At 49.9% G+C, this 12,500-nt stretch overlaps 1 protein-coding gene and 1 long non-coding RNA gene across 2 annotated transcripts in view; both read right to left on the bottom strand.

Annotated features, from left to right (window-relative positions):
• Nucleotides 1-3,261: 3,261 nt before the first annotated feature.
• Nucleotides 3,262-4,082, bottom strand: LOC310668813. The gene is made up of 2 exons (XR_014506845.1): nt 3,977-4,082; nt 3,262-3,498 (listed from the first exon to the last, which is right to left on the bottom strand). It is a non-coding gene; the product is annotated as an uncharacterized lncRNA (long non-coding RNA).
• Nucleotides 4,083-5,464: 1,382 nt separating this feature from the next.
• TRAF2 (TNF receptor associated factor 2) overlaps nt 5,465-12,500 on the bottom strand; it is a 23,476-nt gene continuing 16,440 nt past the window's right edge. Inside the window, exons 9-10 of the mRNA XM_083422131.1 lie at nt 11,557-11,705; nt 5,465-5,732 (exon numbers count right to left, since the gene is read on the bottom strand). Of these exons, the coding sequence (XP_083278257.1) occupies nt 5,514-5,732; nt 11,557-11,705 (368 nt within the window). The 3' untranslated portion in view covers nt 5,465-5,513. The remainder of the gene's footprint in view (nt 5,733-11,556; nt 11,706-12,500) is intronic.

The following is a 12,500-nucleotide window of genomic DNA, read 5'->3' as shown; positions in this document are numbered from 1 at the left end:
AGACAGGAAGTAGAAGGATACTCCAAGGAGTAGGAGTGATACCCAAGGAGGAGGAGGAGGAAGTATGCAGGAGGAGACAGGAAGTAGAAAGATACTCCAAGGAGTAGTAGGAGGAAGAAGGATGTAGGAGACAGGAAGTAGAAAGATACTCCAAGGAGGAGGAGGAGGAAGGATGGAGGAGACAGGAAGTAGAAAGATGCTGCAAGGAGTAGGAGTGATACCCAAGGAGGAGGAGGAGGAGGAAGGATGTAGGAGGAGACAGGAAGTAGAAAGATACTCCAAGGAGTAGGAGGAGGAAGAAGGATGTAGGAGGAGACAGGAAGTAGAAAGATACTCCAAGGAGTAGGAGGAGGAAGAAGTATGCAGGAGGAGACAGGAAGTAGAAAGATACTCCAAGGAGTAGGAGGAGGAAGAAGGATGTAGGAGACAGGAAATAGAAGGATACTCCAAGGAGGAGGAGGAGGAAGAAGGATGGAGGAGACAGGAAGTAGAAAGATACTCCAAGGAGTAGGAGGAGGAAGAAGGATGTAGGAGACAGGAAGTAGAAGGATACTCCAAGGAGTAGGAGGAGGAAGAAGGATGTAGGAGACAGGAAGTAGAAAGATACTCCAAGGAGTAGGAGTAACGGAAATTCCCCACAGATATAAAAGATACTCCAGCCTAGAAGGAAGAGGCCTGAGTATTTCTATTTTCCCGGGAGGAAAGAAGATACTCCAAGGATACTCCCTGTCCGTCAATCATTCCTCGGCAGGAAGAGGCGGATCCAGGAAGTGCTGAGCTTTCTTCATCGATCCTGATTTGCATAATGTCTTTATTAAATGGATATTTCTTCATCAAAGCTCTGGAATGTCATTTATTAATTGTCTGTATTATTTGTATATATGATTAATATGGAATATTAATATCAATATTAATATCAATATTAATATTAATATGGAATATTAATATCAATATCAATATCAATATCAATATTAATATTAATATTAATATTACATGGAAATATGATTGATTTTATTGGTCGTTCGAGGCGCCTGGGAAGTGTAGTTCATTCGGGGAGGGAGGGAAGGAAGGAAGGAAGGAAGGAAGGAAGGAGGGAGGAAAGGAAGGAAGGAAGGAGGGAGGGAAGGAAGGAAGGAAGGAAGGAGGGAGGGAGGGAAGGTAGGAGGGAGAGAAGGAAGGAAGGAAGGAAGGAGGGAGGAAGGAAGGAAGGAAGGAAGGAAGGAGGGAAGGAAGGAAGGAGGGAAGGAAGGAAGGAAGGAAGGAAGGAAGGAAGGAAGGAAGGAAGGAGGGAAGGAAGGAGGGAGGGAGGGAGGGAGGGAAGGAAGGAAGGAGGGAAGGAAGGAGGGAGGGAGGGAGGGAAGGAAGGAAGGAGGGAAGGAAGGAGGGAAGGAAGGAGGGAGGGAGGGAGGGAGGGAGGGAGGGAGGAAGGAAGGAAGGAAGGAAGGAAGGAGGGAGGGAGGGAGGGAAGGAAGGAAGGAGGGAGGGAGGGAGGGAGGAAAGGAAGGAAGGAAGGAGAGAGAGAGAGAAAGAAAAAGAAAGAAAGAAATGGAAAGAGGGAAAGAGAGAGAAAGAAGGAAGATGGATGGAAGGAAGGAAGGAAGGAGAGAGAGAGAGAAGGGAAGGAAGGAAGGAAGGAAGGAAGGGGGGAAGGAAAGCGAAAGAGAGAGGAGAGAGGGAAGGAAGGAAAGAAAGAAAGAAAGAAAGAAAGAAAGAAAGAAAGAAAGAAAGAAAGAAAGAAAGAAAGAAAGAAAGATGGAGGGAAGGTAGGAAGGAGGGACGGATGGAAGGAGCAAAGGAAAGAGGGAAGGAGAAAGTGAGAGATAGAGGGATAGATAGAGGGAGGGTCACGTGATTTGGGTTGGCCGGTGGTTGGTGGTTCCATAGGACCTTCTCCGGGTTGACCTTCTCCCATGTCTTGATCTCCAGATAAGAGCAGATGATGGTGGACATGAGGCCAGGAGTCCCATAGGACCTTCTCATGGGGAGGGAAAGAAAGAAGGAAGGAAGGGGGAAAGAAAGAGAGAGGGAGGGAAGGAAGGAAGGAAGGAAGGAAGGAGGGACCTCGGGAGGAGAGAGAGGGATAGATAGAGGGAGGGAGAGAAAGAAAGAGGGGAAGAGAGGGAGGGAAGGAGGGAGGGAGGAAGGAAGGAAGGAAGAGGGAGAGAAAGAAAAAAAGAAAGAAAGAAAGAGAGAGGGAGGGAAGGAAGGAAGAAGGAAGGAAGGAGGGACCTCGGGAGGAGAGAGAGGGATAGATAGAGGGAGGGAGGGAGAGAAAGAAAGAAAGAAAGAAAGAAAGAAAGAAAGAAAGAAAGGAGGGGGGAGGGAGGAAGGGAGGGAGGGAAGGAAGGAGAAAAAAGAGAGAGGGATAGATAGAGGGAGGGAGAGAAAGAAAGAGGGGAAGAGAGGGAGGGAAGGAGGGAGGGAGGAAGGAAGGAAGGAAGTAAGAGGGAGAGAAAGAAAAAAAGAAAGAAAGAAAGAGAGAGGGAGGGAAGGAAGGAAGGAAGGAAGGAAGGGGAAAAGAGAGAGAGAAAGAAAGGAAGTGGGAAAGAAAGAGGAAAAGAAAGAAAGAAAGAAAGAGGGAGGGAACGAAGGAAGGAAGGAGAGGGAGAGAAAGAAAAAGAAAGAAAGAAAGGGAAAGAGAGAGAAAGAAGGAAGATGGAGGGAGGGAGGGAGGGAGGGAGAGAGAAAGAGGGAAAGAAAGGAAGGAAGAGAAGGAACGAAGGAACGAAGGAAGGAGAAAAAAGAGAGAGGGATAGATAGAGGGAGGGAGGGAGAGAAAGTAGGAAGAAAGGAGGGAAGGAATGAATAAATGAAAGGAAGGAAGGAAGGAAGGAAGGAAGGAAGGAAGGAAGGAAGGAAACAAGGGGAGAGACAGAGGGAGAGAGGGGGGGAAGAGAGAAAGAGAGGGAGGGAAGGAAGGAAGGAGGGAGGGAGGAAAGGGAAAGAGAGAGAGAGGAGAGAGAGAGACAGAGAAAGAAAGAGGGAAAGAGAGAGAATGAAGGAAGGAAGGAAGGAGAGAGAGAGAGAGAGAGAGAGAGAGAGAGAGAGAGAGAGAAGGGAAGGATGGAAGGAAGGAAGGAGGGATGAAATGAAGGAAGGAAGAAGGGAGGGAGGGAATGAAGGAAGGAATAAAAAAAGAAAAGAGGGAGGAAGAAAGAAGGAAGGAAAAAAGGAACAGGAAGAGAGTGAGGAAGAGGAAACAGGAAGTCCCTTCCGATTGGCCGCCACTTTCCAACCCTCCAATGAAGAAAGAACGAGAAAATCCACCGAAAAACCAATTTATTCCACCCCAAAAGTGTCCAGATTCCGGATCCGGATCGAAAGCGGAGTAGCCGCCTCCCATGTAGACGCGCCGCCGGATTCAGAGTCCGGATTGAGTCCAGTTTGGGGGTTTTGGGTTGGAAAAAGGGGGGAAATGGGGCGAAAGCGGAGCGACTCCAGACTGACTCCACTTTTGGGCTCCAGACTCCAGAAACGCAGCAAACCGGATTGAGTCCACTTCATTTCCCAGAAAGGGGAAACACGGCAAACCGGATTGAGTCCAGTTTGGGGGTTTTTTGTTGGGAAAATGGGGGAAATTGGGCGAAAGCGGAGTGACTCCAGACTGACTCCACTTTGGGCTCCAGACTCCAGAAACGCAGCAAACCGGATTGAGTCCAGTTTGGGGCTTTGGACTGACTCTGCTTTGGGGCTCCAGACTCCAGAAACGCAGCAAACCGGATTGAGTCCACTTTGAGGCCACAGACTGACTCCACTTTGGGGCTTCGTTTCCCGGAAAAGGGAAACTCGGCAAACCGGATTGAGTCCAGTTTGGTGTTTTTTTGTTGGAAAAACGGGGGAAATGGGGTGAAAGCGGAGTAACTCCAAACTGGCTCCACTTTGGGCCTTCTTTTCCCGGAAAGGGGAAACACAGCAAAGTGGACTGACTCCAGTATGGGATTTTTTTTGTTTGAAATCCGGGGAAAAGGTCCGAAACAGGAGTGACTCCAGAGTGACTCTGCTTTGGGGCTCCAGACTGACTCCGCTTTGGGGCTTCGTTTCCCGGAAAGGGGAAATGCAGCAAACCAGATTGAGTCCAGTTTGGGATTGACTCCACTTTGGGGCTCCAGGTTGACTCCACTTTGGGGCTCCAGACTGACTCCACTTTGGGCCTTCGTTTTCCGGAAAGGGGAAACGCGGCAAACCGGACTGACTCCAGTTTGGGATTTTTTTGTTTGAAATCCGGGGGAAAGGTCCGAAACAGGAGTGACTCCAGAGTGACTCTGCTTTGGGGCTCCAGACTGACTCCACTTTGGGGCTTCGTTTCCCAGAAAGGGGAAACGCAGCAAAACAGATTGAGTCCAGTTTGGGATTGACTCCACTTTGGGGCTTCAGACTGACTCCACTTTTGGCTTTTCAGCTTTCTAGGCAACAGAAATCAGTCTGACTCTACTTTGGGGCCTCAGACTGACTCCACTTTGGGCCTTCAGACCGACTCCACTTTGAGCCTTCGTTTCCCGGAAAGTGGAAATGCAGCAAAGCCGATTTGAGTCCAGTTTGGGGCTCCAGACTGACTCCGCTTTGGGGCTCCAGACTGACTCCGCTTTGGGGCTTCTTTTCCCGGAAAGGGGAAACAGGGCAAAGCGGATTGACTCCAGTTTGGGCTTTTTTTGGATTTAAATCCGGGGAAAAGTGGATTGAGAATCGGGAGCGAAAGCGGAGTAGCCGCCCCCCGTGCAGACGCGCCGATTCAGAGTCCGGTTAGGTCGACGATGGCCTTGATGAAGAGGGTGTCGTCCCGGACGTAGGAGTCCCGGGCGGCCATCTTGGAAAGGGGGCAGAAGAGGGGGCAGCCGCTGACTCCAGACTGACTCCACTTTGGGCCTTCAGACTGACTCCACTTTAAGCCTTCGTTTCCCGGAAAGTGGAAATGCAGCAAAACAGATTGAGTCCAGTTTGGGATTGACTCCACTTTGGGGCTCCAGGTTGACTCCACTTTGGGGCTAGAGAGTGACTCCACTTTGGGCCTTCGTTTCCCGGAAAGGGGAAACACGGCAAACCGGACTGACTCCAGTTTGGGATTTTTTGGTTGGAAATCCGGGGGAAAGGTCCGAAACCGGAGTGACTCCAGACTGACTCCACTTTGGGCCTTCAGACTGACTCCACTTTTGGCTTTTCAGCTTTCTAGGCAACAGAAATCAGTCTGACTCCACTTTGGGGCTTCAGACTGACTCCACTTTGGGCCTTCAGACCGACTCCACTTTGAGCCTTCGTTTCCCGGAAAGTGGAAATGCAGTAAAGCCGATTTGAGTCCAGTTTGGGGCTCCAGACTGACTCCACTTTGGGGCTTCAGAGTGACTCCGCTTTGGGGCTTCCGACTGACTCCACTTTGGGCCTTCTTTTCCCGGAAAGGGAAAACGGGGCAAAGCGGACTGACTCCAGTTTGGGCTTTTTTTGGATTGAAATCCGGGAAAAAGTGGATTGAGAATCGGGAGCGAAAGCGGAGTAGCCGCCCCCCGTGTAGACGCGCCGATTCAGAGTCCGGTTAGGTCGACGATGGCCTTGATGAAGAGGGTGTCGTCCCGGACGTAGGAGTCCCGGGCGGCCATCTTGGAAAGGGGGCAGAAGAGGGGGCAGCCGCTGGCCACGTTGAGCGCGCCGATTGGGCGCTGGAAAGAGGAGGAGGTCACGTCCGGACGGAAGGCGTCGATCACATGCTCCCGGTGATCCTGGTCCAGAAGCATCAGGGTGACCTGGGGAGAAACCGGAGTCAGACCAGTTTCGGATCGGGGGGCGGAGGAAACGGAAGGGGGATTGACTCTGGTTTGGGGGTTCAGGGAAACTGGAGTGAGTCTGCTTTCCGTTTCCTAGAAACCTGGTTTCCCATAAGCCCTGAAAGTGGAGTGAATCCGCTTTCCTAGAACCCTGCTCTAAAATAATTCCTGAAACTGGAGTGAAACTGCTTTCCGTTTCCCCAAAAGGAAAGCAAATTGACTCCGCTTTCGGGTTTTATTTTGGAGCATCGTTCAAGGAAACAGAAAGTGGATTGATGGGGGTTCCCAGGAAATGAATGGACTCCGCTTTCGGGAAAACGGAAAGCGGATTCACTCCAGTTTCAGGATTTATTTTAGAGCAGCATTCTAGGAAAGCGGATTCACTCCACTTTCAGGGCTTATGGGAAACCAGGTTTCTAGGAAACGGAAAGCGGATTCACTCCAGTTTCAGGATTTATTTTAGATCAGCTTTCTAGGAAAGCGGATTCACTCTACTTTCAGGGCTTATGGGAAACCAGGTTTCTAGGAAACGGAAAGCGGATTCACTCCAGTTTCAGGATTTATTTTAGAGCAGCGTTCTAGGAGAGGGATAGCGGATTCACTCCAGTTTCAGGATTTATTTTAGAGCAGCGTTCTAGGAAAGGGAAAGCGGATTCACTCCACTTTCAGGGCTTATGGGAAACCAGGTTTCTAGGAAACGGAAAGCAGACTCACTCCAGTTTCAGGATTTATTTTAGAGCAGCGTTCTAGGAAAGTGGATTCACTCCACTTTCAGGGCTTATGGGAAACCAGGTTTCTAGGAAACAGAAAGCGGATTCACTCCAGTTTCAGGATTTATTTTGGAGCAGCTTTCTAGGAAACGTAAAGTGGATTTGCTCCGGTTTGGGGTTTCCCAAGAAAGGAATGGACTCCGCTTTCGGGGAAACGGAAAGCGGATTCACTCCAGTTTCAGGATTTATTTTAGAGCAGCGTTCTAGGAAAGGGAAAGCGGATTCACTCCAGTTTCAGGATTTATTTTACAGCAGCGTTCTAGGAAAGGGAAAGCGGATTCACTCCAGTTTCAGGATTTATTTTAGAGAAGCGTTCTAGGAAAGCGGATTCACTCCACTTTCAGGGCTTATGGGAAAGCATGTTTCTAGGAAATGGAAAGCGGATTCACTCCAGTTTCAGGATTTATTTTGGAGCAGCGTTCTAGGAAACGTAAAGTGGATTTGCTCCGGTTTGGGGGTTCCCAAGAAAGGAATGGACTCCGGTTTCGGGGAAACGGAAAGCGGATTCACTCCTGTTTCAGGATTTATTTTAGATCAGCTTTGTAGGAAAGGGAAAGCGGATTCACTCCAGTTTCAGGATTTATTTTAGAGCAGCTTTCTAGGAAAGCGGATTCACTCCACTTTCAGGCTTATGGGAAACCAGGTTTCTAGGAAACGGAAAGCGGATTCACTCCAGTTTCAGGATTTATTTTGGAGCAGCTTTCTAGGAAACATAAAGTGGATTTGCTCCGGTTTGGGGGTTCCCAGGAAACGAATGGACTCCGGTTTCGGGGAAATGGAAAGCGGATTCACTCCAGTTTCAGGATTCATTTTAGAGCAGCTTTGTAGGAAAGGGAAAGCGGATTCACTCCAGTTTCAGGATTTATTTTAGATCAGCTTTCTAGGAAAGCGGATTCACTCCACTTTCAGGCTTATGGGAAACCAGGTTTCTAGGAAACGGAAAGCGGATTCACTCCAGTTTCAGGATTTATTTTATAGCAGCTTTCTAGGAAACGTAAAGTGGATTTGCTCTGGTTTGGGGTTTCCCAAGAAACGAATGGACTCCGCTTTTGGGGAAATGGAAAGCGGATTCACTCCAGTTTCAGGATTTATTTTAGAGCAGCGTTCTAGGAAAGGGAAAGCGGATTCACTCCAGTTTCAGGAATTATTTTAGAGCAGCGTTCTAGGAAAGGGAAAGCGGATTCACTCCAGTTTCAGGATTTATTTTAGATCAGCTTTCTAGGAAAGCGGATTCACTCCACTTTCAGGGCTTATGGGAAACCAGGTTTCTAGGAAACGGAAAGCGGATTCACTCCACTTTCAGGATTTATTTTAGAGCAGCGTTCTAGGAAACGTAAAGTGGATTTGTTCCGGTTTGGGGTTTCCCAGGAAACGAATGGACTCCGCTTTCGGGGAAACGGAAAGCAGATTCACTCCAGTTTCAGGATTTTAGAGCAGCGTTCTACGAAAGCGGATTCACTCCAGTTTCAGGATTTATTTTAGAACAGCGTTCTAGGAAAGCGGATTCACTCCACTTTCAGGGCTTATGGGAAACCAGGTTTCTAGGAAACGGAAAGCGGATTCACTCCACTTTCAGGATTTATTTTAGATCAGCGTTGAAGGTCCATTCAGACTTCGTTTCCCGGAAAGGGGAGACACGCCAAACCGGATTGACTCCAGTTTGGTGCTTTTCTGCTTCTATATAGGGAAAATGGAGTGAAACCGGAGTGACTCCGGATTGGCCTACCTTCTGGTTGAAGGGCCACTTCAGAAGCGCATCATTGGAGAAGTGGGAGAGGAAAGGGGAAACGTGCCAAACCGGATTGACTCCACTTTGCCGTTTTTTGCTTCTAAATGGGGGGAAAAGGTGCAAAACCGGAGTGACTTCGGTTTGGCCTACCTTCTGGTTGAAGGGCCACTTCAGGAGGGCGAAGAAGAGGGAGAGGAAAGGGGAAACACAGCAAACCGGGTTGACTCCACTTTGGGTTTTTTTTGCTTATAAACCCAGGAAAAAGCTCCGAAACTGGAGTGACTCCAGACTGACTCCGCTTTGGGCCTTCAGATTGACTCGGCTTTGGGGCTTTAGACTGACTCCACTTTGACTCCACTTGGGGGCTTCAGACTGACTCCGCTTTGGCTCCACTTTGGGGCTCCAGACTGACTCCACTTTGACTCCACTTTGGGGCTCCAGACTGACTCCACTTTGGAGCTTCCGACTGACTCCACTTCGGAGCTTCATTTCCCGAAAAGGGGAAACGCAGCAAACCGGATTGACTCCGGTTTGGCGTTTTTTGCTTATAAACCCGGGGAAAAGCTCCGAATCCGGAGTGACTCCGGATTGGCCTACCTTCCGGTTGAAGGGCCACTTCAGAAGCGCATCATTTGAGAAGAGGGAGAGGAAAGGGGAAACGCGCCAAACCAGATTGACTCCACTTTGCAGTTTTTTTGCTTATAAACCCGGGGAAATGGGGTGAAACCAGAGTGACTCCGGATTGGCCTACCTTCTGGTTGAAGGGCCACTTCAGGAGGACGAAGAAGAGGGAGAGGAAAGGGGAAACACAGCAAACCAGACTGACTCCACTTTGCTGTTTTTGGGTTATAAATGGGGGGAAATGGAGTGAAACCGGAGTGACTCCGGATTGGCCTACCTTCTGGTTGAAGGGCCACTTCAGGAGAACGAAGAAGAGGGAGAGGAAAGGGGAAACACAGCAAACCGAATTGACTCCACATTGGGCTTTCAGCTTTCTAGATGACGGATATCAGACTGACCCCACTTCCCAGAAAGGGGAAACGCAGCAAACCGGATTGACTCCACTTTGCAGTTTTTTGCTTCTAAATGGGGAAAATGGAGTGAAACCGGAGTGACTCCGGATTGGCCTACCTTCTGGTTGAAGGGCCACTTCAGGAGGACGAAGAAGAGGGAGAGGAAAGGGGAAAGGTGGCAAACCGGATTGACTCCACTTTGCAGTTTTTTTGTTATAAATGGGGGGAAAAGCTCCGAATCCGGAGTGACTCTGGTTTGGCAGGCCGAATGGCCTCCCTTCTGGTTGAGGTCCATTCAGACTTCGTTTCCCGGAAAGGGGAGACACGCCAAACCGGATTGACTCCACTTTGCCGTTTTGCTTCTAAATGGGGAAAATGGAGTGAAAATGGGGTGAAACCGGAGTGACTCCGGATTGGCCTATCTTCTGGTTGAAGGGCCACTTCAGAAGCGCATCGTTGGAGAAGAGGGAGAGGAAAGGGGAAACGCGCCAAACCAGATTGACTCCACTTTGCCGTTTTATGCTTCTAAATGGGGGAAATGGAGTGAAAATGGAGTGAAACCGGAGTGACTCCGGTTTGGCCTACCTTCTGGTTGAAGGGCCACTTCAGGAGGACAAAGAAGAGAGAGAGCAAAGGGGAAAGACAGCAAACCGGATTGACTCCACTTTGCAGTTTTTTGCTTATGAACCCGGGAAAAAGGTGCGAAACCGGAGTGACTCCACTTTGCGGCTCCAGACTGACTCCACTCTCCCCATAAAGGGGAAAGGCAGCAAACCTTTGGCAGGGGAAACACAGCAAACCGGGTTGACTCCACTTTGGGGTTTTTTTGCTTATAAACCCGGGAAAAATCTCCGAAACTGGAGTGACTCCAGACTGACTCCGCTTTGGGCCTTCAGATTGACTCGGCTTTGGGGCTTTAGACTGACTCCACTTTGACTCCACTTGGGGGCTTCAGACTGACTCCACTTTGACTCCACTTTTTTTTTTTTGCTTCTAAATGGGGGAAACGGAGTGAAAATGGAGTGAAACCGGAGTGACTCCGGATTGGCCTCCCTTCTGGTTGAAGGACGACATCAGGAGGGCGAAGAAGAGGGAGAGGAAAGGGGAAACACAGCAAATCGAATTGACACCACTTTGGGGTTTTTTTGCTTATAAACCCGGGAAAAAGGTGCGAAACCGGAGTGACTCCGGATTGGCCTACCTTCTGGTTGAAGGGCCACTTCAGAAGCGCATCATTGAAGAAGAGGGAGAGGAAAGGGGAAACACAGCAAACCGGATTGACTCCACTTTGCAGTTTTTTTGTTTTAAATGGGGGGAAAGCTCCGAATCCGGAGTGACTCCGGTTTGGCAGGCCGAATGGCCTACTTTCTGGTTGAAGGTCCATTCAGACTTCGTTTCCCGGAAAGGGGAGACACGCCAAACCGGATTGACTCCACTTTGGGGGTTTTTTGCTTCTAAATGGGGGAAACGGAGTGAAAACGGGAGTGAAACTGGAGTGAAACTGGAGTGACTCCGGTTTGGCTTACATTCTGGTTGAAGGGCCACTTCAGGAGGGCGAAGAAGAGGGAGAGGAAAGGGGAAACATAGCAAACTGGGTTGACTCCACTTTGGGGTTTTTTTGCTTATAAACCCAGGAAAAATCTCCAAAACTGGAGTGACTCCAGACTGACTCCACTTTGCGGCTCCAGTCTGACTCCACTTTGCGGCTCCAGACTGACTCCACTCTCCCCACAAAGGGGAAAGGCGGCAAACCGGATTGACTCCACTTTGCAGTTTTTTGCTTCTAAATGGGGGAAAATGGAGTGAAACAGGAGTGATTCCGGATTGGCCTACCTTCTGGTTGAAGGGCCACTTCAGGAGGGCGTCGTTGGGCCCCTTCATGAGGACGAAGAAGAGGGAGAGGAAAGGGGAAAGACAGCAAACCGGATTGACTCCACTTTGCAGTTTTAGGGTTGTAAATGGGGAGAAACCGGAGTGACTCCACTTTGGGGCTCCAGCCTGACTCCCCTTTGGGGCTTCCGACTGACTCCACTCTCCCCATAAAGGGGAAAGGCGGCAAACCGGATTGAGTCCACTTTGCAGTTTTTTTGTTTTAAATGGGGGGGGGACTCCGAATCCGGAGTGACTCTGGTTTGGCAGGCCGAATGGCCAACCTTCTGGTTGAAGGTCCATTCAGTCTTCATTTCCCAGAAAGGGGAGACACGCCAAACCAGATTGACTCCACTTTGCAATTTTTTGCTTCTTAATGGGGGAAAATGGAGTGAAACCGGAGTGACTCCGGATTGACTTACTTTCTGGTTGAAGGGCCACTTCAGGAGGGCGTCGTTCGGCCCCTTCATGAGGACGAAGAAGAGGGAGAGGTGGGTGTTGCGCCCGGACCCGTCGCCGTTGAGGTAGAGGCGGAGGCACATCTTGTAGCCGTAGCGGCTGGTGTAGAAGGCTGGAAGGAGGGAAGGAGGAAATGTCAGGGAGGAGGAGAGGAAGGAGGGAAGGAGGAGGGAGGGAGGGAAGGAGGGAGGGATGGAAGGAAGGAGGGAGGGAGGGAAGGAGGAAAGGAGGGAAGGAGTGAAGGGAGGAAAGAGGGAGGGAGGGAGGAAACAGAGAAAAAGGGAAGGGAGGGAGGAGGGAAGGAAGGAAGGAAGGAAGGAAGGAGGGAGGGAGGGAGGGAGAGAAGGAAAGAAGGAGGGAAGGAAGGATGGAAGGAGGGAAGAGGCGGAGGCACATCTTGTAGCCGTAGCGGCTGGTGTAGAAGGCTGGAAGGAGGGAAGGAGGAAAGGTCAGGAAGGAGGAGAGGAAGGAAGGAAGGAGGAGGGAGGGAGGGAAGGAGGGAGGGATGGAAGGAAGGAGGAAGGAAGGAGGGAGGAAGGAAGGAGGGAGGGAGGAAGGAAGGAGGGAAGGAGGGAGGGAAGGAGGGAGGGAGGAGAGAAAAAGGGAAGGAAGTATGGAAGGAAGGAAAGAAAGAAGGAAAGAAAGAAAGAAGGAAACGGAGAAAAAAGGAAGGGAGGAAGGAAGGAAGGAAAGAGGGAAGGAAGGAAGGAGGGAGGGAGGGAAGGAGGGAAGGAAGGAAGGAAGAAGGGAAGGAAGGAGGGAAGGAAGAAAGGAAGGAAAGAAAGAAGGAAACAGAGAAAAAGGGAAGGAAGGAGGGAGGGAGGGAAGGAAGGAAGAAGGGAAGGAAGGAGGGAAGGAAGGAAGGAAGGAAAGAAAGAAGGAAACAGAGAAAAAGGGAGGGAAGGAA

Source organism: Podarcis tiliguerta (genome assembly GCF_965153285.1).
Source record: "Podarcis tiliguerta genome assembly, chromosome: W".
Taxonomy (NCBI): domain Eukaryota; kingdom Metazoa; phylum Chordata; class Lepidosauria; order Squamata; family Lacertidae; genus Podarcis; species Podarcis tiliguerta.
Note: the sequence above shows the minus strand (reverse complement) of the source record. Positions and strands in the feature narration are given on the sequence as shown.